The following is a 25,652-nucleotide window of genomic DNA, read 5'->3' as shown; positions in this document are numbered from 1 at the left end:
GATCCCAAAAGGCTGATTTAGTTACAGCACAAATATAGTTAGTGAAACTAAAGCCCTCTTTTATTGTTGCACCAAGATTTTTCACACAAGTTTTAGATTTGTGGTTTTACATATACAGATATAAAGTTATAAGTAACCCATGCAATTAATTGCATGAATCGTATTTCACACTATGATCACATGCAGCAGCAGTATAAAATGTATCTCCAAAAGTTGATTCTGTACATCTGGACGTAGCGTTTTCAGTGGGAGAAACATTTCGTCACTCATCCAAGTGACTTCTTCAGTTTCTGGTGACTACAGGTTTCCCCGGTCTTCTAAACATTACATTTGCATAATGACTGTTGTTGATCAACAGTCATGAGAATTTGCATATAATCATGATGAAGGAACTGACCTCCCAGCCCATTGTTCCTTCAGTGGGCTGTTTTCAGTCATTAAACACAGCACATGACAGGAACAAGTATGTTCTGGAGACAACAGAGCTCCCTGTGCCGAAATATGCTCACCTCACCTACTTCCAAGGTGCACGTTCAGAGGTTAAAGCTACAGCAACATGTGTAGGAAATGTCATAACTTTATTGTTTGACTAACATATTTTCAGCTTATTGCCTTCATCATGAAGTAATAAGCTGAAATTTGTCAGACAACAATAACTTGTTGATCCTTGGAGAAAAGGAATAGGTTGTCAAGATGGGCCTTTGTTGATGGGGGTTTACTTTTCTTCCTTGGGCTATTCCTGATTAGTTTGCAGGAGCATTGAGGCCACGGCTATTGGGACGATTAAAAAACGTGATGCTTTTATCCCAAACATAAATGGATATTAAAAGTCTTCTGGATAATGAGTTTGGTTAGCTAGAGTTCACACAGATTTACACAAAACTGGTGAAGGTGAATTTGATTCAAAGCAGATAATTTTTGTTTTCTTTCAGTCTAGTTTTAAGAAAAAATGCCTGGCTGTAATATCTCATTAATTGTTGGATGGATTGTCTTGAATTGTGTTTTATATTTTTGACTCTTGTTAAAGATTATTAACAGTTTTCTGTCACTTTAATTAACAGGTTGTATTTTAAACCTAATTTTCTTTCCTATATTTTGAGGGTTGTAGATTATAAAGGCTTGAAATAAAGCATTAACGCACACGAGGGAAATGTTAAGATATGTGCAGATAAGATTAAGAGTTTTATTGCTGCCTCATATCTGTCCTATGATCAGGAATGTCTTGAACTTCTGTCCTTTGCCATTTATATCTGCTATGTATGTGGTAGAGTTCTTGTAGCATTACTCGTCATCATGTTGCCGTCTTAGGACATACATACTACATTTATTTATATATGTATAGACATATAAAAAGTGTGTGTATGTGCACCCCCATGGGCTAAGGTGTAACCACCAGGTGCTCTTTCCATCTGATGTTTTCTTTTCCATAGGGGTCATATGAATGGCTCCTACAGCTGAGGTGGTCCTGGTTGGACGATCTGATTTCCTCGTGTCAGCATTGTTCCCACATCATCATAATTAATGTTGTTCCAGGTTCAACATTGCAGGTGGTTAGGCATCTAATCAGGATGCCTCCTGGGCGAGGTGTTCTAGGCATGTCCAAACGGAAGGATGCCCCAGGGTACACCCTTGCCACAGAGAGATTACATCTCTTGGCTGGCCTGGGAACACCTCAGTATTCACCAAGGTGAGATGGAGGAGGTAGCTGGGGAGATAAGGTAACCTGCTTGCAAAAATGTATTTTCTGTGCAATAGCTCACAGTAGCTTGAGTCCCTCAGGGAAAAAGGTCTACACTGATTCAGTGTTAAAAATTATAACTATCTCCAATACATGCTTCAATTTACTATACAGACTCCAAGCTGTATAATCCTCATATATTAATTTTATCTAAAAATAAAAAAACAAAAACAAGAAACCCCCCAAGACTTTCAGTATCAAGAAATTCACAGTATATTTATTTCTTCTAGACAGAGTGGGGAGTAATTTTAACCTGAGCTTTTACAAAATGATGATAATAAATGATCACTGAATAAAGGCCAGCTTCGTGACCTTACCTTGAAAAAGCCCTTGTGTATTTTGGCAGGTGGTTGCGGGATAAAAACCCTGACGTGTCTCTGATAAGAATTGTGTCTGTGCATGTGCCACGTTGTCAAACAGCGAGTACAGTGGTAAATTCAGCCCCTCACTAATTTCATTTTCTTCAAAACACAGAAGGGGACATCTCGCATGAGCCATGTCTGGACTGAATGCGTCTCTCGGATACTTTGTGGCTGCTGTGACTTTTGTAGTCTCAGTTCGATTTCTCCTTAAAAAACGGCCACGGTTCAGCTTCATCTCAGAGTTTACATCTTCTTTTATGCTGGTGGCATGTTGGCTGGAGGTGCAGACCATCGCGGAGGTGGGCGAGTGGGCCGGGGGTTTGGGCCCTGATGTGACTTTAACCATACTGTTTGTGGTATTGCTCACACACGGTATAATCTGTGGTGATGCATCAGGGAATCCCAGCCTGGCTGTGCAGAAATTCATGAAGCTTGAGGCCACCACCGTAACCACACTGCTTGATGTTGCTGCCCAGTTTATTGGGGCTCACCTAGGCCTTCTTGCAGCCAAATACTACTGGAGCCTGGAGCTGACAGACATGCACATGATCAAAAACCTGATGATCAGTGAGTGCAGCACATCTCTGCTGGTTTCTGTGCTTCAGGGATTTTTTACCGAGTTTGCCTGTGCCCTCGTCTTGCACATCATCCACTTAAACCTATGCCGCCGATCTGCTCTGATCCGAGTGCCGCTGATTGCTGTCCTCCTAACATTCCTGTCCCATTCAGGTAAGCCTGGGAATAACTGGCTTTCCTTTTCCTTTCCTTTTATTTAAACGTTTTACCTTCTGCTTTTTGGGATCCATTATTTGCATTTTTTTTTTTTTACTTTGAAAGTTCAGAGGACTTAAAGCTGGAAATTTAACGAAAACTGTATTTTCCTATTCTTTTCTTCAGCCAAAGGTTATACCTCAGCTTACATGAATCCATCACTGGCATATGGACTCACCTTCCACTGTTCTGGATTTACCTTTGCAGAGTATGCAGTGGTTTACTGGCTGGGCTCTCTCACAGGTAAACTGATTAAATGTGCATGTCCTTTCAGGTCTTAAAAAATTAACACAATACATAAAATAAACATTTGATTTCTAGGTATGACTTTGGCTGTTCTCCTGTACAAGGGCCATATTCCCAGAATCTTTGCCAAGAATCTGCTATACTCCCAGAAGACACGTTTCAGAGTGCCCAAGACAGACAAAGCAGAAATGCAAATCTTTACTTACCAGTGCTCAGCTGCAAAGAGACGTTTTTAATTTAACAATTTATCAAAAATAAAGAAAGAAAGAAAATCTTCAAATTTTGTCCTCTGTTTCTTTTTTAATCATGACATAAGTTTTTATTTGAAAAAAACAAAAACAAAAAAAAACAATTTACAAGATACATATGAAAAAAAAATTAGCAATGTTAGAGTGTTAGCATAAAAAACAAAACACCCCCCCCCCCCCCCCCTTTGTAATCAGAAAAGTAAAAAAACAAACAAACAAGCTGTCAATAAAATGAAAAGAAGTAATTTCATTTAAATAACATTTAAAAAAAAAAACCCTTCTCTAGTCTGTGGGTGGATGTGACACAACAAAACTATATATTAGCTTTTATTAAGAACAGTCCTTTGTATGTTAACCCCTCTTAGGCCCTGGGACCATTTTTGGTCCTTTTAGTTTTTCAGTTACAAGCCATTTGCACTGTGTTGAATGGAATATAGCCAAATTCTCTAAAAAAAAAGTTTGGCATAATTTCATGTCAAAATTCAATCTGACTTCCTTAAGCAAATAGAGCAGAGCCATGGCTGCTACGTGCTGGTAGCACCTGGAGCAGAACTGAGTTTTGATGTCTGTGACCCGTCATTCTTTGTGTCTTTTGGCTGATTTTTAGCAGAAGTGATTGAATCTGTATGAAAGAAAGAAAAAACAATCAGCACAAATTTTTTGTCATAAAAGTCCCGTGCAAGCAAACATGAATTTCTTAATTACTGAATTTGGCAGCATGCTTATATAAGCCATATTGTGTTAGGGTATGTTTCATCTTAAATATAAGTTTTAAGTTTGTCACCTTTCTGCTTTTGCTGCTCCAGCTGAGCCTCGGCTCGGTCTGCCCATAAACAGTAATCTGGATTATTCAGTAAGGTCTTCCTCTGTCCACAACTGAGACATCTCATCACGGTAAAACGAGTCTTGCTGTTTTTTCCTTATTAAAGAAATTCAGTTTAAATAAATAAATAAGTAAATTTTTAATATTTATTCATTATCAACCATTTCTGAAACAAGAAAGTGACAGCCTACATTAAGTAGGGATTGAAAGATAATAGGGGCTTACGTTTTTGTCTTGTTGTAGCAGTTACACCTGGAATGAGCAAAGAGCAGCACCTCTTGCACAATGTCCTCTTCACCGATGGATCTCTACATATATTGAAACATTAAAATGTTAGTCCATCTTTAAGTACATTCTGATTTTACTACTGTCCATCAGCTCCTAGACCAGTCTCATGTAAATATATGTGAATCTTCACACAGCTACACATTAACATCATAACACTTGTCCACACATTGTCAGTGTGAGACTGCTCTCATTTGTGAATACAGCAGGGTAAACGTGGCAGATGTTCCAGACAAATGCCAACTGAGCTGCTGGTCTGTGAGCACAGGGCCCACTAAACGATCTCTGGTCCTTATGTGTGCTTGTGTAGTTCGTACGGTATCGTATATTTAACACTATTTCAATAACTTGTGGTTGTTTTTTTTGTTTTTTTTAACTGTGACATTTTCATCTCAGTAGTTCAATACTTGATCTAAAGGGAGCTCTGTGGCACGCCGAAATATCCTGCATTACTCTTTTGCTCCCCAGACAATGTGATCAACGGGATTTGTTAAAAATCAGTATTTAAGTACACGTGATTATCATCTCAACTTACTGTCTGAGAACGAGACGCTTTGCAATCGTCTTCTGTGAGAAGCAGTAGAAACGAGCCAGCTCCACATTTTCCGGATTTTGAGCTAAAACACAATGTGCAGCCTGTGGACAAAACGTAAGAAACCAGCTGAGCGACCACATTCAAAACAGAGAGCATGCTAGCATTTATGTTGCATGTGACTGTAGCTGGAAGCATCGTGACGATAATTAACTAAAACTTTCTCCAACCTGGTAAAGGTAGTTCAGTCTCTGGTAAGCTTCTTTGTCTTTCAAGTGGAGCGCCATTACACACAAAAGTCAGATAACAAATTAGCCCTAATAGTAACAGCGGATTACTTCTAACCACAGCAGTATGACCCTCTGCAAGTAGCTACAACTGATATACTTCCGGGTTAATCCTTCAAAATAAAGGCACACAACGTGATTCACACCTCGGAAAATCAAAAATACAAAATCATCCGATTAGGAATTAACTGTCTACAACCATTCAAAGACCCGACAAGCATCTTGTATCTTTGTAGTTTAGTTATATCAACATCAAACGATATCACAGAGAAATTATTCATTGATTCTACAACCAATTAATTGCAGGGCTTGTAATTCTTGTTCTATACTACTTTGACTTTGTGTGGTTTAAGAAGTAACGGATGATCTCTTTACACATCAATCACATTCACATCCAAATCACAAAAGTAAAAACAGTTGAATTTATTTGAGTGTGCAGACAAAGTTGTTAGTTGTCCAGAAGAGAAACTGTTAACAAATTGTCTTTACCAGCCTTTGTATCCAACCAGTATCATATGGTCACGTTTTTCAAACTAGTTAAGTACACAATATACACATGGAAAAACAAGAGCATTTGTTTAGTCAACACGAACACAAAGGACAAAGTTCAACATACAATACTCATTTTTAATAACAACAGAGAAGAAAGTAGAAACCCTGTCAATCTAACATTTTAATTTACCTGTAAGGTGCGCCTCTGGTATCAGGAGACTATAAAGATACAGGGGAAGAACAGGTACAGTAGCTCTGTTGTGTGTAACAAATGTAGAACGACATAATCACAACACATGTTCATGATGATGACTCCACTGAAATCTTTCCTATAAAACCAATAAAAGAAATGTCCTTAAACAATGGGTGGATGTGGAAATAGCACAAGTGTTCACTGAATGAGACAATATGTGACAAGAAGGGGGACAAACATAAAATTCAAGTATCAAAATAACTAAGACACCAACAAGCTGAAAAGATCAATTACAAAGGTAGTAAAAATCACGGGAAGAGAGACACTGAGACAATCAACAATACATTAGGCAACATTTTGCATTTGTTTAAGGCAGTTGATTAAAAAAAACTAAGTAGAACTAGGCATCTTCTTCATTCCAAGTTAAATACAAGCCTAGCCCTAACTTATCACCAGAAGAGTTGATGTACAAAATTAACTATGCCCGACTCTGATACTACGCACTTGAGTTTGACTTGTCTTCTGACATCTGAGAATGAATAGAGTTCATATGGACAGCGGTGGGGTTGTGCTCTAGATTTTTGGTCTTCTTCACAGTGAGGTTTGTCAGGGCTTATAAGGCTGGTGCATCAAGAGTGGCACACCACTCTCAGCCTATTGTCTGGCACAAAATCTAAATAGTTGGCACATATCTGTGCACAGCATGGGAAGGCAGGATAGCTACTTTCATCAGCTAACGATTGCTCTTCATGGCCTCCTTGGCTGCCAAGATGAGAGGTGTGAGACTGGAGAGGGGTTTCGCCAGCTTCAAAAATGGATGCTGAAAAAGATGTGGATGTGAAAAGAGAATATTACTGGCCTGAAACACAAATACAGTAAAACACTGAAGAGTTCAAAGAGTAGCCAATAACTGGAATCGTTTGTAACCTGCAGGAGCTCTTTGCCACTGCCTCTTTTCTCTACATCCATTTCCAGGCACAGGTTTAGAAAATCTCTGAAAATTGGAGACAGCTTCTCAGGATTCTGAAGCTCAGGTGTGCCATTTGTAGCAATTAGGTATAATGCCTGCCAAAGGGGAAGAGACAAACAAACAAAAACTTTAAAAGCAGAGTTTTGGGAAACAACACACTTAAAGGAAATGAATCAAGTCAAACTGGCTGAGAGGGAAATGTACTACAAAAGTTAATGCTGCACAACTTTCTATATTTGCCTGGGGATATTCCAATCCACATGAGCACATTCCACACAAGAAGTGAAGCTTGTCACTTATAAAGTAAACAGACCAAGAGCGACAAAGTCAGAAAAAGCAAAGTGTGAAATATAGGGTAATAAAGTTCATTATAGTGGTAAAAAGGAGCAGGGTGTAAAATCAGAAAACGTTAAAAATAAACAAAGGCAAGTGTTTATCCTGCTTTTCTGTTGAATCATGGGAGTCTATGGCCCACAGTTATTTTCTAACTACACCAAAAGTCCGACAGACACAAATCACCGATTCAGTTTTAAGTGATTTACTGTGACCTTGTAGACACTGTACAGATGAATAAATTGGAAACATTTCATTTAAAAATGGTATATATTTCCCTACGCTGCTCTACACTATATTAAAGGTGTCTAAACTAAAATGTGTGAAAGTGTTCTGCACTCACTCGTAGTGGATTCTCATTCAGGTAGGGAGGTTCTCCTTCAACCATCTCAATGGCCATAATACCCAGTGACCAAATATCTACTTTAGGCCCATAAGCCTTTCTGGTCACCACTTCAGGAGCCATCCAGTAAGGCGTGCCTACCATGGTGCTGCGTTTGCTCTGCTCTGGAGTGATCTGGGCGCAAAAGCCAAAATCGGCTGTCGAAGACATGAAGAAGAGTGAAACAATTTACACCGGAAGGATTTAACAATGCAATATTTATCATAATTACAGCACAGGACTCACTCAGCTTGACAGAACCATCCATCCCAAGCAGCACATTGTCACTTTTGATGTCTCTGTGGATGACCTGATTTGCGTGTAGGAAATCCAATGCTTGTAAACACTGGGTGAAAAAAAGAATTGAGAGAGGGAAAGATGGCGTTTTTTATTATACCTTTTACATAAAGTGGGGGTCAGTTTGTTTTACAGGACTGCAAAATGTAACGTACCTCTCGGCAGACAGCAGCTATCTGGGCCTCATCCATGCAGGTCTCTGTAACCACATCTGTCAGCGAGCCACCAGCAAGATATTCCATCACCACAAATAACTCCTCCCCCATCAGGAAACTGGCACATAAAACAAACGCATGTGAACAATCAGACAAAAAGTACTGTAAAAAAGTTTAAAAACCTGCCAGGCTGTAGGTTTACGTTCACTCTCACCTGTCTAAAAAGTTGACAATGTTTGGGTTCTTGAGCTCCTTCATCACTAGAATCTCGTTGATGATCAGCTCCTTCTTCGGCTGCTTTTGTAAGTTGATCTGTTTAATGGCGACCTGGCAGTGTGAAAAAACATATATGACCTTTAGTTCACTCTAGGTTTAACATTCAAAAATGTTTCCTCCTAATGTAAAGCGTCACACAGTAACCTATGAAAGACAAAGTAAAAAAAACACATACGCATATGCCTTTAAGAGATAAAATTAGTTTCTAAGCAGTTTAGTGGATTTAGTGGTTGGTGCAGATGCTGGACTTTAGATACTTCTTGTTGCATAACAGATAGCTCTTGCTCAGTTTAACTTAATTCAACTTCTTCATTTTTTTGTTTGCTACAATTAAAATAATAAAACTTTGTTTTTTATTGAGCTAGATTGTTTTTCATATTTGTGGCTACTATGACACAATAATTTATCATTTCTGGGGATAAATAAAGTACATCGTTCATCAGATCTACTTGTCAGGTGCATTGATGGAGACACAATGCACTGCAGTTCTCACTTTAAAGTTGTTTGGATGGGTCTCCCTGTTATTCTGGCTACACAGCCAACTACTCACAACACTTACAAAATTCCTGGCAACCCAGATCATTACAAACTTCACTCCACAGCAACGTCTCAAATGTACCACCTGAACACCTTCACCATGTTATCTCTCTAGTAAAACTCCCTAAAAGCTCTTTCTAGCTACAACATGTTCAGTGTTCATCTGCTCACTATAAACTAAAACTGTGCACCTACGTATTACCACCCAAATAATCTTTTTAGTAACTACCAGCTGCCTCACAATCATTTTTATAAGCGAATAATAAAAAATAAACAAAAGGTGCAGTCCAATCCTTTCAAAAATGGCTTTAGCTTGTCACTCAGCCCCGCTTGCTATGATCCATATTATTTTTCTTTTTTTTGACACCACCTAGTCCATTACTGATTTAGTCTTTACCTCCTGTCCTGTGGATACATCAATGGCTGTGAATACTGTTCCTGATGCCCTGTAAAAAGAGGAAGATTATTTATTTACTTCAACACATATTCTAAGAAACTATATACTCACAATTATTCTTCAAATGCATTTTTACTCACTAAATGTTTTACTTAAGGTCAGTAATACTGAAGAGAATTTATGTTTGTATGAGTTGAGAGGAATCACATCTTGATTAGGAATGTACTACCTGAGAAAAACAAGTATTCATGTGTAACTTATAAATAACTTGTCAATCTTATAAACTAAACTTTGACATGAAACCCGATGCTGAAGATTCTCCGACCTAAAAGCTGGTTGTGAAATTTCACTTTGTTTTTGGGTGGGATGATCAGAAGTAAAAACAGAGTCAAACTGCTATACTGTTTTGTTTTTATAACACCTTCTGGAAAAAGCTTTTAAAAATCCTGCTCTGGAGAAACAAGGGATTTTAAAACATTAAACATATTAATCAACATTAATAATATGACACATCTGCTATTAATAATGAAAGTTATTAGTCTACTACTATTTTTTCTCATGGTAACATTGCTCCAGGGCCTTTTCACAACAGAAAAAAAGAACTTGTCAAACTAGAAATGGTGAAACTGTTACAGACAAGACCGCCCTCCTGGCAAAATTTGCCAGTAAATAACTTCACCAGTTTAAAACTCAGCTCCTCCTATTGTGAGTATCTACAAGAGACTAAACAATACCAATCTCTGGTGATTTAAAAATCTCATATCGCATATCAACTGATACCGTTTCTTTCAGATACAGCAAACAAACTTTCATTGTTATTTATTAGTTAATGTATCAGTCCCTGCCAAGATAATATAACAGTCCATTTTAAAAACAAACTTGTTCATACAGCTACAAGCAGATGTGAATTACTCCTTTACGTTGCTTGTGGCATTCCAAACACTTGCTCCCAAGAGGAAACTTGTAGAGCGGCCTCTGACGAATAAACTATTCAGTATCAGCACTACTAACGTGGACCAAGTGTGTTTTGCCTATCGCTTCCTCACTTTCTTATTTTGCATTTCAGTCATTCGAAATGTTATGTATATGCAAATGGATAATATTGATCAAGCCCTACAATCTGATATCAAAAAGGCTATTCGCTGTAAATATTTACTTAGGTCTGGACAATAAAGATTGAAAATCAACTGCCTGTTTTATAACATAAACAATTAAAACTGTAATATAAAAAGTAACTCACCCCTGGCCAATCTTTTCATATCGGGTGTACTTCTTCTTGGGATCCCCAATACTGACTATGGTTCCTGTAAACCACATTTAAAACGTGTTAAAAGAAAATGGCAAATGGAAGTGACAGGAAAAATGAATTATGTCTACTGTATTTATGCGAGACTATTGATGAAGTAAGAAAAATTTACTCAGTTTGTCCATGATCTCTTCGTCTGACATCTTGCCCTTCCTTTTTTGCCTGTCTGCAGCCTTGGAGGCCACATCTCCGTCCGGACACGTGCTTGGAGCAGGGATGGGGTCGATGACAGAGCGAGTATATACCTGCAAAATACAACAAACATTAGCCAAAGATCAAGATTATTTTTAAATTGTTATTTAAAAAAAGGAAAAACAAAATCATTAGAATTAGAAGTTGAAATAAAAATATCTTATAATGAATTCTGATAATAATCGTTACGCAGTAAGGCCAACATCTGGCAGGTGACTTACACTCTTTGTGTGTTCTGGTCTTGGTGCCACAACTGGTGGAGGCGCTTCATCATCGTCATCATCATCTATGTCTTTGATGTTTGGAGATGAGGGTTCAGTGCCTTTTTTGGCAGCCTTGTATAAAGTCACAGCAGATTTTGTTAACATGTATTAGACAAAACAAATACATAAAAAAATACCTTTTAAAAGTCCCAAGATACTTACAGACTGAGGCCCTACTGTGAATGTGTCTTTTTCTGTGAATTTAAAAAAAGTGTGTTTTTAGTAACCATGGAGGTATAGTCAATTTAAAACTTAAAGTCTGAGTGTCATTAAGCTGTGACACTCACTGATCAGTTTACCCCTAAATAGGGTACCAAAAACATAACATTCTCACCAGAGGATGAGAAGCTGAGGTACTTCTGACGACCGTTGCCTGTAGAGTCATAGAACTTAAGGACATCAAGCACAGCCTGTGGGTTTTTCTTCTGCTCTGACTTGGTAATGTTTGACGTCTGGAGTAGTCGAGCCCATTGCTCTGGCATACCCTATGTATTAAAAACAGAAAGGAAAATGTGTCCAATAATGTAAGCTCTAATCTAAAGGACATGCTGTGCTTTGGTAACAAGAGAGCAGAGTTTAGTGAGTGAAAAATGAAAATAACCAAACAGCGAACTCACCGTGAACTCCCCTGTTACAGCGTCAAACCCAACATGTATGGTATGTTCAAAATCTGAAGGCGGTGAGATTTCTGGTCGCTCTTTGTCTCGATCTTTCTTCCTACCACCTGAAATTAAATGAACCTTTATCCAAATTGACCAGGACAACACTCGCTACAAACACTAGACTTGAACTTATTTTAGGCCAAACTTTTAATCTTTTTATCTCACTTTTTTCAGCCCCAGAGAAGATTGAGATGATCTTATTGCGCTTCCTCTCCTCAGGCACAGAAGGCAGCGGTTTAGAGCTGTGGTTGGCCGAAAGTGAGTCTTTGCCAGAGCCAGTGCTGAAGATAGTGCTGCTCATCCTGACCGGAGGGGCAGGGGGTTTATCCTCAGGATCTCCGTTATCACACATGGCCAGGAGGTGGTTACAAGCCTCAGAGGGCTAACCGGGACAGGAATACAGCGTGTGAGGATAGTAAGTGGTGAGGGAGGAAGGCGGCGCTCACATCAGCATGAGACACTAGTGTGTTCATGCACTGCAGGAGAAAGAAAACACCAAGAAGTACCTGGATAAAAAACAGATATATGAAAGAGTATAACTACGCTGTAATAAAGCTAGAAATACAACAGGGTGTAGTGACAAGAAAGCAAGCACCCTCTATAATAAAATAATAAGTTAAATTTGCTACAGAGGTTCAATAAGTAGGAACATTGGAAGGTGTAATGTTTCGTAAGAACCCTGAGCAGACAGAAAAGCCTACACAAAGCTTGACATGTTTTCAGAGACATCACACTTTCTCTGTACTTGTGAAAAAGCTGCTGCAGAGACCTGCTGCACCAACTTTACAAAGTTAACTGCGCATAGAGTCGACAGGGGTACCCAAGAATAAACATAAGCATGATACACAGCAGACTAACTCGAATAATCAGTTCGTATTCTAACATCTGAAAGGTGGAAGAGGAGCCCAGATGACAATCAAAGAACGAAGTTGCTCCTTATCTAGTGCACAAAAATGAAAAGCTTGCACCTACTTTCTTCATTTTAAGGTTTATAAAGTACGAGCACAACCTCATGAATGACCCACATATTTCCATATAACGGTGTTCCTACTGTAATGTCTACTCAAAATGCCCTTCAAGAGAGTAACAACAGGGGCGGCTAGCGGGCTAACGCTAGGATAACTACTTGGCCAACAAGTGTGCTAGCCAGAAGCTAACATTAGCAAGCTATAACAGCGACTGCAAGCCTTAAATAGAGCTTTCAGCTAACGCTAACTTGACAACCAAGCTTGAAGGTTCCTCCCCATGATCCGCCAAAAATAACACTGTTAAGCGGTGCTTTAGAAATCACTAAACATACCAATTCACAAACTATTCCGCACAAATGAGCTTTATTTAGCTAAAGAAGGCGACGCAGGAGCAGAGAAGCTTACCGGAGAATCCACACCAGTTAAACTTGATTGGAACTTCAGTCCAGAACGATCCTCGACGGTGTGCAAAACGTCTGTATATCCTTTAAAAGTTATCCCCCCGTAACAAGGGCTCCCCGGTGGTACAGCCGGCGTATAAATAACTTAGTACAAAGGTTATTCCAACTATTTACAGTGCAACTTTTCTTCTATCTTTTCGGCCCTTGGATAATTCCGCTATGGCGAAGGGGAAGCGGAACTACCGACCCAGCCCTGGCCTGTTCAATAAAATGTTTCAAATGAATGGTGTGTGAAAACCAGTGTTGGGCAAGTTACTTTGAAAAGTAATTAATTATAGTTACTAGTTACTTCTTCAAGTTAGTAACTGAGTTACAATATTCTAAAAGTAATTAATTACTTGAAAAGTAACTATTGTGTTACTTTAAAAAAAACGTTTAACCCTCTGGGGTCCAGGGTATAATTGGCCATTTTTAACTACTTTTGATTTTCCCTCTACATTTTACCTTTAAAAACTATTTACTTTGCCTTGTTTGGTATCATCCTTTTCAGCACAACCTCACGTGTCTGAATTTACAGTTATGTTTTCATTTTGACATGCTGTATTAACACAATTGATCTAAAATCAGACAAAAAACATAAAATCAGAGTAGAAAAAAGTTATATTTTTTACTGTAACAACCACAAACTTGTTTAATGAATCATATTTCATAATTTTAAATGCAAATATAAATTGTCAATTTTAAAATCCTATGCACAAGTTTTGCAAACAACAAAGTTATTTGCATCCATTTACCTTTTACCTTGATTTTTTAAATAACCATTTCAAACTATTTACAGAACAATCAGCTGTTCTGCATTCAATAAGATGCCACACAAATTATTTGTGCCACTCCAAATATTTCTGTCCACTATAAAGGAGAACATCACAGCCTGATATCTGCAGGTCTGACAGCAGCAGGTGTATCACTCCTTTTTCTACCTGAAGACAGCAGTCGCCTCATTGTTCTGACACTACACGCTAACCACACAAGACAACACATTAACTACATGGCGAAGACAGTCAGCTATCTGAAGCAAAGAAGAAAAAAAGAAAGAAAAGAAAAATCAGAGCCCGTGTGCAAAACCACACAGATCATACCCGGAGCTCCAATAACACGTTTTTAAGCATTAAGAATAATAAAAATGTGAAACATGCTGAAACCTATTAAAGTGGACGTTTAAGGTAATGTAGTTCAGCATTTACAGACGTAATTTTCCAGCTGCAGAGCAATTATTTTGTAAATTATAAATGAAGTGTGGCAGGTTTCTCTCACTAATCTGACATTAATGTAACGTTTGTTTATTTTCCTGCCTTAAGAACTTTTAAATGGCCTAATTTTGAAAGCCTAATTTTACTCAGATTTTTATGGCGTAAATGAAAAAAAGCAAATAACATACTAGCAAATTTACTTTCTATACACGCATCATTGTTTCTCAAGCTGTGAGAAACGACAGAAAAATGTACAGACTTATGTTAAGTAACAAAGACTCATTCCAAATGAGGGCAGAATTTTTATAACAACAACAAAGGCCTATTTTGAGAGAGGAAAAACAATATAGACATATAATATATTAGTTATATTGAAAAAGGAAGATGATGGGTTAACTACTTATTAGTTTTCCTGCAGTATAGTTCATAAACTACTTAGAACATAAACTAGTTAGAACTTATAAGGTTCTTCATCTTCTTTCCCCTGCTTCCTTTAGGGGTCGCCACAGTGGGTCATCTGCCTCCATCTCACCCTATCCCAACATCCTCCTCAATTTCTGACTGTGCACTTCCTGGTCCCTTCTAATGACAATCTAAACATGTAGCTCCGCTACCGCCAGCTTGGCCTCCTGACTTTTTATCAGTGCCATCTCGTCTCAGGTCTCTCTACCATCATGTAAACCTTCACTTTCACTCTACTGCTATCCTTCAGTCACAAATCACCCTTGACACTCGTTTCCACCAACTCCAACAGATAAAACTGACTTTACAACAAAAATGTCTATATTTTGTGCATATAGTTATCAACTGAAGTTAAAATAGGGCTAGATCGTACTATTCTGTATTAACAGTTTGTTCCACAAGATGGTGTAGAAAGTCAACATGAGAGGAAGAGGAAATATGGAGAAGCAGAGGAAGCACCTGGAAAGTAACCGTTATCAGCAGCAGCATCACCTCCCAGAGGGAAATCAAGTAAAACAAGAGGAGGAGTTAATGAGGATGCTGAGTATATTACTGGTATGATAAAAGCTGTTGGTGCTAATTTTCCCAGTCAAAAATAGCTATGAAGCAGATGCTATTTGCAGTGCGTGTGCTCTTACTGATATGTGATTTAGACAAAAGACAGTTGTGATCCTCTCAGGTAGAGAGCATATCCAGATCTTTACTGGGGGATCTCAGGTACATTTTCTTACTACACAGGAGCTGATACTTACATGAAGTATTTCTAGTAAAATGCTGCACCTCGTGGTGAAAGTTCTAGTTAAATTTTACAGAGGGTGACTTCAAAAAACACTTCTACTGTGTTGACACTGTGTGACTATGCGCCTCTCTTTGCTCATTGGTGATGCATAATATGTTGCAGACTTAATTCTTTTTAACAAACTATGTGATTATACAATTTCTAAATTACCCTAAGCATTTTCTCTGCAAAACAAGAAAAATATTGGACTGGCTCTTCATTGACTGCATTGTTTGAAGGCGTTTCCATGTTCCATGTTGTGTAGTGCCACATGCACTACCCAACAGGGTCAAGAACATACAACTACAAATGGAGCCTTGTAGGAGACCAAAATTGGATAACAGATGTAATAAGACAAGACATAAGCTGAAAGAATAAAAAACTTAAAATAAAAATAAAAAACAGCATGCACGGCAGCACAGTTTGTCACTCATAAATCAAACATCCAAACGTTGGCACAGGATGACACCTGGTACTCTGTCTCAAATGGATATGACCTTTACCTCATCATGGCATTCTTTAAACTGCCACAAGAAAAGAATACTGATAACATTGTTGTTATATTGTATTTATAGCAATCTGAACTATATACATTTTATTCAGTGTTAAAATACAGATTATACTACTGTAGACTCCAGTTTTATAATTGTGTTATTATAATAGCCCATTTTACAGTCAAAAATAAATGAAAATCACAACCAAATAGCCCAAAACTGAACAAATTAATTGATAAAAACATGTTCCTTAATTAGGTGCGCTAAACTGAACAGATAAAGAATCATGATCCTCCCAAAATGAGGTCATAGCAGGAAAAATGCTTGCACTGGTTGCAGGATTCACAAAGATAAACATAGTTACATTAGCTGGAATGGAAAAAGATAAATTCTGATATCTTTCAGCATTTATCTGTTGTTTCAGCAATATCTCAGTATTCTTTCCCATCTCAATTAGTCCTGTTCTCTGCTTGCAGCATTTCTGCAGATAAGATGACAACACTGAAAGTGCCTCTTCCTTGTCAGTTTGATAAAAAAATAAATAATGCCAGTACAATTTTAGCTATTTAAATGACTTGATGTTTCCACATGTATTTGGACAGTGCCACACAGCAGATCATTGTGACAAGAAGAGTCCCTCCGCATACGTGTGCCACCAAAGACCCATCACCCACTGGGAGCTGGAAACTCACTGGATTGAGATCCTATAAGGCAAAAGGGAAACAAGCGAATAATTGAGTTTTGTTGTTTTTTTTTTATCACCTTTTCACTCAAGATTTGTTGAAATATTGTTCACAATCACCTGCTGAGGCTTGACTTTAACCCAAGAACAAGTGCTTGAATTGCTGGCAGTGCATGGTGCATCCACAACTGTGTGAGGCTCTAAGCTGCTGAGCTGTGCGCCTGGATAAGAGAAATAGTTTTAGAAGAAAGTGTTTCAGAAAGCCAACGTGAAAAGGCTTTAAGTCACGTTTTTGTTTTCACACTATAAAGTTTTGATCACTAAACTTATTATATGTATGTAACCTATGACTGTTGTATCCACAACCACAAAAGTGAAATAATTTGGTAATATTCATTGACACTCCACTTTCATAGAAAACAGATACAGATTTAGGTTTTTACGCTCCCACATCATTTAGTTTAATTATGCAGTCAGGTAAAATTGTATTGTGAACAGGTTGATTTAATGTATTTAGTTAATTTGTTTCATTACACATTATGACACAAAATTGTATTTTAAATATCACATTTGGTTAACATTGTTTTCCGTCTGTATAGATTTACACAGTGTCAGAAATTGCTATAAAATGAAATGAATCCACTTACATTTTTCTGACCGCAGCAGCAGCTCTGGAATTTCTATGTCAACAGATTTCAACATTTTTCCATCAAACGAGGGCTTGTGGTAGCGACCATGTATTGGAATTGTTACTTTGAATAACTTGGAAGTTGGTCCAGTGGAGAAAGGATACACATAGGTGACAAATCCTGAAGCTTTGTGAGCAGGAACCTCAAGGTCAATGGCTGAATCTAGTAATATCTTACAAAGTTTAACACAGAAATAATTAAATAAAAAATATATATATACTATACACATGTTTTGTACATGACTGTGGTTTGTAGTAGAATTTTACACTGTGTTATGCTATATCTAGTTGCTCGGCATCTTACCTTCCAATTATTTTGATCACTAAGGGATGCAAGTTGATATGGATCAACATAGACATCTCTGGGCCATCTATGAATCAGCAAAACTTTGACACTACTGAGCTCTTTGGATCTGAACTCAACTGTAGTTGTCACCTCCCTAAAACATATTAGAAAATATCATTGGTTTTCCTGACAAGCATCCCCAAAGGCAGAACAGCTTTCTTTTGAGAAAACAAACAACCGAATACCTGTGGAAACCCTTTTTGTTGAGCTCCACTCTCACTGATGAGGGCGCAAGCCACTGCCTCAGAAGATCACAGTGGTTCTGAATCTCATCTGCACAAATTAGCAGGTTACACTGATCAGGTAAAAGCTTTTTGAATTTGAACAAGGTGCATTTGTTTTTCAAACTGTGCTAGATTATATAAGTCATGTTATCCATACAGGGGTATATTTACAGCACTTTTTTGTCTACTGTAAAAATACTATTGCTTCCTTCAAACTTTAACCGCCCCGCCCCAAAAAAAACAACCCACAAACAAACAAAAACAAAAAAACCCAACAACTTAATTTAAATGACCTTCAATCAATAATAATGAGAGCTTATTGAATGACTATCGAGTTTTCACGTAAAACCTAGTTCACGTACCCTTTTCGCCCAAACAGAGACATTTCGAGAATAAGCTCAACGCAGAAACAACATAGAACAGTTTAAAATACATGAAAAAATATAATGGCCAACGCTGAGGCGTGTTTATTTAACTCAAGCACAGCTACTACCGCTTAAGCGCTTCTTTGAAGTGTTTACGGAAGAGGATTTTTGAAGGCCCCTTTTGTAGTTTCAAGGAGCCTGCAAATGTGCCTGTGTAGAGATTGAAAAACACAAGCTTTTAAGGAAACATTTAGTAACATTTATAGACATAGAAAGTAGTTTTCAGGAATAAAATGAATAATGATGATACGTGAAAGTTAAATGATTTTATATTATTTTTTTAAATCCGAAATTTAACGTCAGGCATCCCAACAGACAGAAGCGTCTTTACGTGAAGGCTCTGCTGGCAACCTGGCAACGCGTAATCATCCCTGAAGCCGCTGCTCAATTTTTTTATTCATACTGTGCGCTAGTAGCAACAATTATGGCTGGGATGTTTCTGTTTTAAACATGTTTAAATTGATGGTCGGATTGAGTTAAGTTTGTTTGTTGTAATAGAAGTACAGGATGCGTTTTGCGGCAAAGCGCTGCGGGGTGCAGTTCAGCCCTCCATCCATAGTTTTAATTTATGAGCACACGGAAACCAAAAAGGTGCGAAAAAGAATAATACCTGTGCGAAATTTCTCCAAATACTCCGGTAAGGCACCACGGACACGTTGGGACTCGTTCTCTTTGCTCCATGTCACATGTTGCTAGATATAAGAATAGAAATAGCTAGAATCAGTGTGAGAATATTATTTTAGCCTCGTTTGCTGTATATTAATAATTATATGATACTCTAGTAAATCTAACAAACCTGTCAGAGTCATGAGCCCCTGAAGTTTTAATTTCTATATCTTGTGGATAGCAGCAGGTAGATTACCTGCAAGCTGTTGAGCCTCAGGCTCCTATTTTTGACTAAAATAGGAGCATCTTACTTTGTTTAACTAAGGTCATTGCTAGTGAATGTTAATAATAAATAACTAATATGTAATACATGGAAATCTACCTTTATCGTACTGCGTTTTTTCCTTCCTGTTTTTGTTTTGTTTTCTTGTTAGCCCATTTTTTGAGACATAGTTGCTGTGATCAGAGCTGGAGTCATGAATGCACACTGCATTAACATATGTATGTAGCTTAGTTTGTTCTTGTAGATTGCCACAAAGTAACTGGGCAGGACTACAACCAACCTATTACCTCATGCTGTCTCTTCCAGACTACAGCATGGCTGCTGAAAGGCTGAAGAACAACCCTCGGCACAGGGACTACCTGGAGGGTGTCTCTCAAAGCCAGCTTGAGAAGCTTCACATTATCCTGCGCGATCACATGCAGGGCTTCAGTCTGGAGCACAGCCTCTCCTCGTTCTGTCTGGACCCTGACGAAGACCTGAACAAACTGGACGATGAGGACCTGGCACGCAAGAAAGGCCAAATGGACGAACTGTTTGAGAAAAACCGGAGACGCAAAGATGATCCTGACTTTGTTTACGACTTTGAAGTTGATTTCACTAAGACCACCTTAGAAAAGTGCAGCTGGGATAATGAATCAGATGATGGATTTTGAAACTCTCTTTTTACCAATGTTTTAATTAAGAATGTAGATTGTAAATCTATAGTGAGACTGCAGGAACATACAACCCAACTGATGTAGATGGCAATGCTTCAATAAATGTCAATATAGTAGAAATACTATGCCTTTAATCAAACAAAAAACCACCTTGAACCTCCGTTAATGGCAAGCAAAGACCAAAGCCTGTTAATCAAGGGAAACTAGAGCTATGATTTGGTGTCTGTGTACCATAGCATTTATCTGTAAAATCTTCTCGGGCGCTGATAATTGGCATCTGTCTTGTGTCAGTGACGTAAAAGACTGATTTAATGCGACATGACCATTCAAACAGCAGTCGCTTTCTAAAACATCAGATATGTATCGGATTCAGTACCACATATGAAAGTGACCCAGATCGGATGTGAAAATATCAGATTTGTGCTGTTTACACTGTCATACCATAATCGGATATGGGTCACATAGGGTCAAAAAAAGTTGGATTTGATGCGCTTTCGCCTGCAGTGTGAACGTAGCCTTTGTGACAACCAAAAGACAGATATTAAATTTATGACATCCAGTGACTGCAGTCTCTAACACTGATGACAAAGCACCCATGTTAAGGCAAATTACTGCACCTGAAATACTGTTACCCAACTAACTAACCCATAGTTTAAGTTTGTTAAGAGTTTCCCTCAGGTCAGGGTTAATAAACTCCATTTTAACAACTTGCTTTTGGGAACAGGCCTCCAGCAACACCTAGACTTCATTCATGGAATGAAACAGGCAGAGTTTAGAGGAAGATTTCTAAATCAGGGGAAACAAAACCAAACAATGTTTGAGAACAACCTGATAACAAACATTAATTCCATTTTAAGCTGCAGTAAACAAAATCATGCATGGATAATAGTGAATCTTTATTTGTTATAAAATACTGAATTTTACAAAATACAAAGACTTTGGTTCTTTTATTTGTGGCTTACACCTAGATGAGTGATATTCACAGTTGAATATGAAGATTCTAAAATCCTATTAAATAAAATCTGAGTGTACACCAGGAAGTAAGCAATACAACAAATATATCTTTGGGGGAAAAAATGTGTGCACAAAATAGTTTTATATCATACAAAATATATATATACACACTTCCATATATATGGTCTGACATGATGTTCTATGGCAAAGTTTTAAAAGAGATAAACTATAACATAAAACTAAGCCTGCATTATCAAACCTTGTAAGGGGAAAATGTCATTCAAAGTGCTTAAATACCTCATTCAGTTGACAATAGACACTGACTGACTGACTGACCATAAGTACCACAATACATTCAAAGATGTCGCAGGTTTTTGTTAAAATGCAATACAGAATGACTTTACATTGCTTTGCTAGTTTGGTTTAAGCTAATCAAAACAGTTTTTTACATTGTTATCAATTGCAGTCATTTTTGCAGTGCCGATGTATTCCCTAAGGAGGTAGTAACAAAAAAACTGACAATTCCTTTTCCCATCACCATTTACACATGGATTAGGGCATCTGAATTGTAAATTCTCAGCAGGCTGTTAATTTATTTTAAAAAGTCATTTATAAAACTGACATTTCAAGTATGCTTAAGACACAATCCGGGTTTTTGAGTTAGTCTTTACACATGCACACGCGCGCACACACACACATACACACAGAGCAAATGACTTAAGAGGAACAACTTTCTGAATGACAATTTGTGAAAACTACACCCAGAAGATTACCCAGATTTACCCAGATTAGACAAATAATACATAGGTAAACTAGTCATTTTAGAGCTACTGGACAAAGACAGGCATCTTGAAATCCAATAACACGGACATAGTAAAGCAACAAGTATAGATATACTCCAACTCCGGATTAGGCCTTTAAAGAAAGCTTTATGATCCACCATTTATATGGTGCGCTGTACGAACTAAAATATTTTATATATTTATGACATTACGAAACTCTACTCAAAGTACAGATGTTAGAGAAGCACTTCTGGAAATATGAAAACTCATTTTTTCTTCCTGTCCTGGGTGCATCTCGGACAAAACCTGACAGAGTAAAAGGAGGGGAATATGTTAATTTGCTGCAGAAAGAAAAAGCGTAAGATTCCATGAATAACTATATTCTCATCACAGACAAAGAGAATAACACTGTTACTACTCAAAAACGTACCATTTTCCTTTGGGTTTTGTGGCGAGATCAACACAAGCAAAGTGAAACCACTCAATGGGGCACTAAAACCAAGAATAACAAAGAAAAATGTCAATTTAAAAATTAAACCTAAACTTGCTCAGTCAAAAAGGTTCTTACAATAAAGCTTAAGAAGAAATTATAAGTGAAAACCTACATCTGGGTTATCACATCCTATCATTTCTCCATATGACACCTGATGACACAGGCAGTATGTAGGTTCATTTGGATCGACCGGCATGTCCAACACGTCTGATGGCTGCATAGGCAGGAGAGCGTCACTCAAGTCTGGGCTAAAAGACCAACATACAGAGCATGGTTAGAACTAAATATAAACATGAGCCAATTATCCAGTAAACTTGAGTTTGATTGAAGCACTGGTTCAAACTTACCTGTTTTTCATCTTTTTCTTTCTGGGAGAATCTTCATCTGAACCTTTCCTTCCTCTTCCCCTGGATCCACGCTTCTCTCTCAGCCCCCGCACATCATTTTCTGGGGAAAATATTTGCATTATTACACACTTAAAACTCTTGTCTTTTGTTGCGTTTATGATCAAAGGCGTGCAGTCACTCAGCTTACTTTTCAAACCTCTGCCCTCTGTACTGTCATAGCTCACTTCTAGTTTCTCCTTGAGTTCATTCTCAAACCGTGCCAGATCTGCATCCAGCCTGCGGATATGTTTGTCCACCTACGGTAGAAAGATATTGTGCATATTTAAATCTGAGTACATGTACACATTGATGATGTAAATCTGATAAACAGGGACAAAAAACAAAAATAATATGACATTAGAATCTGGACAGTGACAGGAGACACATTGTTTCGGACTAACCATTTCATATGTCTGCATTGCGAGCTGGACTTTGTCATCACTGAACTCTTTGCACTTGCTGTAGGCATTCTGGATCTTTTGCAGGTGTTCAACTCTCTGCTCAGAAGCTAGATTCTTGACATTTGCGATGTACTCCTCAGCCAGTTTGTCGATCTCTCCTTTCTTTTCTGCACAACAACATGATTATTAAAGTGCTGAATAAAACTAGTGATAAAATATTACATGTAAGCTTCCTATTTACAGTTATGGTCAGAAATTTTCATACAGTTATTGTAGGCATGAATGCCATGGTAAGTTTGCATAGAGCTAAAACAGGGTCAAATGTTTTATTCATTTAAGTTTAAATTTTGATATTTAAAAAATATAAAAAAATATAAACTATTTTTAAAAAAAAATCAATTATTTTGTATTGAATAAATTATTTGTTTTCATGCAAATCTAACATATCAATATGTTGCAACCTAATGTTTGTAACATTGATATACATTAAGGTGGGAAAAGATTTACCACAGCAACAAGGAATACTGTTATCTGATTGGTTTGTAGGTCACCTTCCCACAAGAGCTCTGAACTCCATAGCAAAATCTAATAATTTAATAATCCTGTTCATTTCTGTATATTATACTGAAATTAGAATCTGCCAACTTAATATGCCTTTAACCTTAATGTATATATAGAGTTCGTATCTCTTGCTATGAATTAATAATTTCCTTTAAATGATTTCCTTGAACTGTTCTTATTCCAGGGTGGAATGACTGCATCGCATAAATCTTTAATACCCTTATCAAACAAGACTTGGATGCACAAGTTTGAATATATTTTGGATTTTCTCTAGTCACAAAGGGTCGAAAGTGAGTGGATGTAAACTATTGACAACTGTTTGTCTAAGACTACTGGTAAGTGGCACAACCTAATACATAAGGAGCCTGGCTAAACTGGGTTTTCAGGTATCACAGATTATACTGTCAGAGCCATTTGTTTATTTTGTATAAGTCCACAGAGCGTTTTATTGACTGTAATGTTAAGAGATTAAATGATCACCTTCAGTTCTGTTGTCCAGGTCCCGCATCAAAGTGAAGTTCCTTTGTAGCTCACATGGCAAGTTTTCAATACCTAAAGAAAAGATTAGACAATATTAATGCCTAACAGTTCATTCCAATTACATTTTCTGAACATAATCATCACACTTAATTAATTATAACCTGTGCTGTAATGCCTTTTAAAAAGGCAAATGCACAAACTCAACTGAATGCTTTAAAATCAAAGAAATATAAATAAGAAGTAAAGAGCAGAGGTTATTATGACATTAATTACAACTTAGAAATCATTAAGCTTTACACTGAAGCCCTTCTTGTTCTACTTCCTCTCTTTATGAGTTTAATTCTGTCCAACCTGGTCACTCCCAATGCAAATCATAATCTTTTTGTTAGCGTTCACTACCACCTACTCAACCCTTTCAGTCTTCCTGCTATCCTTCTATCACAAATCTGCCCTGACACTTGTCTCTGCCCACTCCATCCTGCCTGCATTCTCTTCTTCACCTTTAATGCTAAAGGCTAAAATTACTTTTGTCATTATACTTATATAACATTTCATACAACATTTAAAATACTTGAGGTCAAATCTGCACATTAAACACAACACAAATACCATCACAACCATACACTCACGTGTGCATGAATTGCAGAATGTTGTCGTGTAACAATCTGTCTGTACAAAATAACGCTTCACATGTATTACATTTGTCCCAAAAGCAGACATTATTAAGGGCTCATGATAACAACAACTGTCAAGTAAATACACTCTGTATGCCATGTGACACACTTCAAACACCCCGCCCAGGCGCGTAAACTGTTACGGGAAACGCGGCAACCAACAGGTTGTAAATTATTTCCTATATAAAAACACAAACTGTGACTAAAATGAACCTAGCTTAAATATAAAGACTGTTAATATAACAATTTATCTCTAAATGCCCTTATATAACTAATGCTAGTTGCGTAGCTACAGGCTGCTCCAACATTGCTAGCGCATGAATCAGAAACGGTTGCAACCTATAGTCAGTTTTCCTAAATATGTGAAAACAGTTAATTATTACATTCCCCTTTGACTGAATCTGACAAGACACATTAAGATCTTACCTACCCCACCTTTATCACTCCTAAGGTAATGCTAACCAGTTAGCTGGCGGGCTAATGACCTAACAGCTTGTTAGTTGCAAACGCACTGCATTGAAACCGCCGTCCAAAAATGTATAATAAATTAAACCTTTAAAAGTTGCATTTTCTATCTGTTGACAGAAATTTACCACATTCTGGATACTTACTGTCAAGGTAATGTTCCAAGTATATTGCAGTCGCCATTTCGAATTAGCTGTTTAGCTTCTGCGTTACCCTCGTTAGCTCCTCAAACTGTTGGCCAGAGAGGTTGGGTTTGTTTTGTAACCCTGGGTCGCCCGTTGGTCAGTTGGCTTGGCGTAATGCGAGTTTGTCTGCAGTCACAGGCTTCGCCGAATTAAATGAAGCGAGGCTCACAAAAACACAGGAAGTGACAGTTTACCCCAAGCGTGCCTTCACTCCGAACATGCGTGCTGGAGGACAGGGCACAACTTTTTAAGTTTGGTACC

At 37.7% G+C, this 25,652-nt stretch overlaps 6 protein-coding genes across 7 annotated transcripts; 2 read left to right on the top strand and 4 right to left on the bottom strand.

The window, feature by feature from the left end:
* Positions 1 to 1,285: 1,285 nt before the first annotated feature.
* Positions 1,286 to 3,353, top strand: aqp12 (aquaporin 12; the record flags this gene model as incomplete). The annotated part of the gene is made up of 4 exons (XM_080877678.1): positions 1,286 to 1,687; positions 2,213 to 2,829; positions 2,998 to 3,114; positions 3,193 to 3,353. Exons 2-4 carry the CDS (start codon positions 2,235 to 2,237, stop codon positions 3,351 to 3,353), a joined length of 873 nt encoding a protein of 290 aa, XP_080733804.1. The 5' UTR covers positions 1,286 to 1,687; positions 2,213 to 2,234.
* Positions 3,354 to 3,518: 165 nt separating this feature from the next.
* On the bottom strand, positions 3,519 to 5,393 carry rpp21 (ribonuclease P subunit p21). Its single transcript, XM_080877796.1, has 5 exons — positions 5,236 to 5,393; positions 5,009 to 5,109; positions 4,414 to 4,496; positions 4,150 to 4,284; positions 3,519 to 3,987 (listed from the first exon to the last, which is right to left on the bottom strand). The coding sequence occupies exons 1-5, from the start codon at positions 5,290 to 5,292 to the stop codon at positions 3,890 to 3,892; spliced, it is 474 nt and encodes a 157-aa protein (XP_080733922.1). The 5' UTR covers positions 5,293 to 5,393; the 3' UTR covers positions 3,519 to 3,889.
* Positions 5,394 to 5,691: 298 nt separating this feature from the next.
* On the bottom strand, positions 5,692 to 13,373 carry pak2b (p21 protein (Cdc42/Rac)-activated kinase 2b). 2 transcript variants are annotated; one of them, XM_080877794.1, is made up of 15 exons: positions 13,121 to 13,373; positions 11,913 to 12,253; positions 11,703 to 11,809; positions 11,420 to 11,570; positions 11,248 to 11,279; positions 11,044 to 11,157; positions 10,743 to 10,875; positions 10,565 to 10,628; positions 9,325 to 9,373; positions 8,329 to 8,441; positions 8,115 to 8,232; positions 7,909 to 8,008; positions 7,624 to 7,820; positions 6,905 to 7,042; positions 5,692 to 6,797 (listed from the first exon to the last, which is right to left on the bottom strand). In XM_080877794.1, the coding sequence occupies exons 2-15, from the start codon at positions 12,097 to 12,099 to the stop codon at positions 6,711 to 6,713; spliced, it is 1,590 nt and encodes a 529-aa protein (XP_080733920.1). In that variant the 5' UTR covers positions 12,100 to 12,253; positions 13,121 to 13,373; the 3' UTR covers positions 5,692 to 6,710. The 2 variants fall into 2 exon arrangements, with proteins under 2 accessions (XP_080733920.1, XP_080733921.1); XM_080877795.1 differs by having other exon boundaries at positions 11,913 to 12,223.
* A 2,640-nt stretch (positions 13,374 to 16,013) lies between these two features.
* Positions 16,014 to 18,560, bottom strand: pigx (phosphatidylinositol glycan anchor biosynthesis, class X). Its single transcript, XM_080877834.1, has 6 exons — positions 18,403 to 18,560; positions 18,002 to 18,089; positions 17,775 to 17,910; positions 17,430 to 17,643; positions 16,903 to 17,003; positions 16,014 to 16,804 (listed from the first exon to the last, which is right to left on the bottom strand). Exons 1-6 carry the CDS (start codon positions 18,473 to 18,475, stop codon positions 16,667 to 16,669), a joined length of 750 nt encoding a protein of 249 aa, XP_080733960.1. The 5' UTR covers positions 18,476 to 18,560; the 3' UTR covers positions 16,014 to 16,666.
* Positions 18,561 to 18,803: 243 nt separating this feature from the next.
* cep19 (centrosomal protein 19) lies at positions 18,804 to 20,815 on the top strand. Its single transcript, XM_080878455.1, has 2 exons — positions 18,804 to 19,102; positions 19,661 to 20,815. Exons 1-2 carry the CDS (start codon positions 18,973 to 18,975, stop codon positions 20,005 to 20,007), a joined length of 477 nt encoding a protein of 158 aa, XP_080734581.1. The 5' UTR covers positions 18,804 to 18,972; the 3' UTR covers positions 20,008 to 20,815.
* Positions 20,816 to 20,893: 78 nt separating this feature from the next.
* ing5a (inhibitor of growth family, member 5a) lies at positions 20,894 to 25,562 on the bottom strand. Its single transcript, XM_080878454.1, has 8 exons — positions 25,353 to 25,562; positions 24,068 to 24,139; positions 23,027 to 23,193; positions 22,774 to 22,882; positions 22,587 to 22,686; positions 22,352 to 22,487; positions 22,177 to 22,238; positions 20,894 to 22,052 (listed from the first exon to the last, which is right to left on the bottom strand). The coding sequence occupies exons 1-8, from the start codon at positions 25,387 to 25,389 to the stop codon at positions 22,013 to 22,015; spliced, it is 723 nt and encodes a 240-aa protein (XP_080734580.1). The 5' UTR covers positions 25,390 to 25,562; the 3' UTR covers positions 20,894 to 22,012.
* Between the last annotated feature and the right edge of the window lie 90 nt (positions 25,563 to 25,652).

The sequence above is a fragment of the Rhamphochromis sp. 'chilingali' genome, assembly GCF_963969265.1.
Source record: "Rhamphochromis sp. 'chilingali' genome assembly, chromosome: 3".
In the NCBI taxonomy this organism is placed as follows: Eukaryota; Metazoa; Chordata; class Actinopteri; order Cichliformes; family Cichlidae; genus Rhamphochromis; species Rhamphochromis sp. 'chilingali'.
The sequence above is the reverse complement of the archived record's forward strand: the minus strand, read 5'-3'. Positions and strand labels throughout refer to the sequence as shown.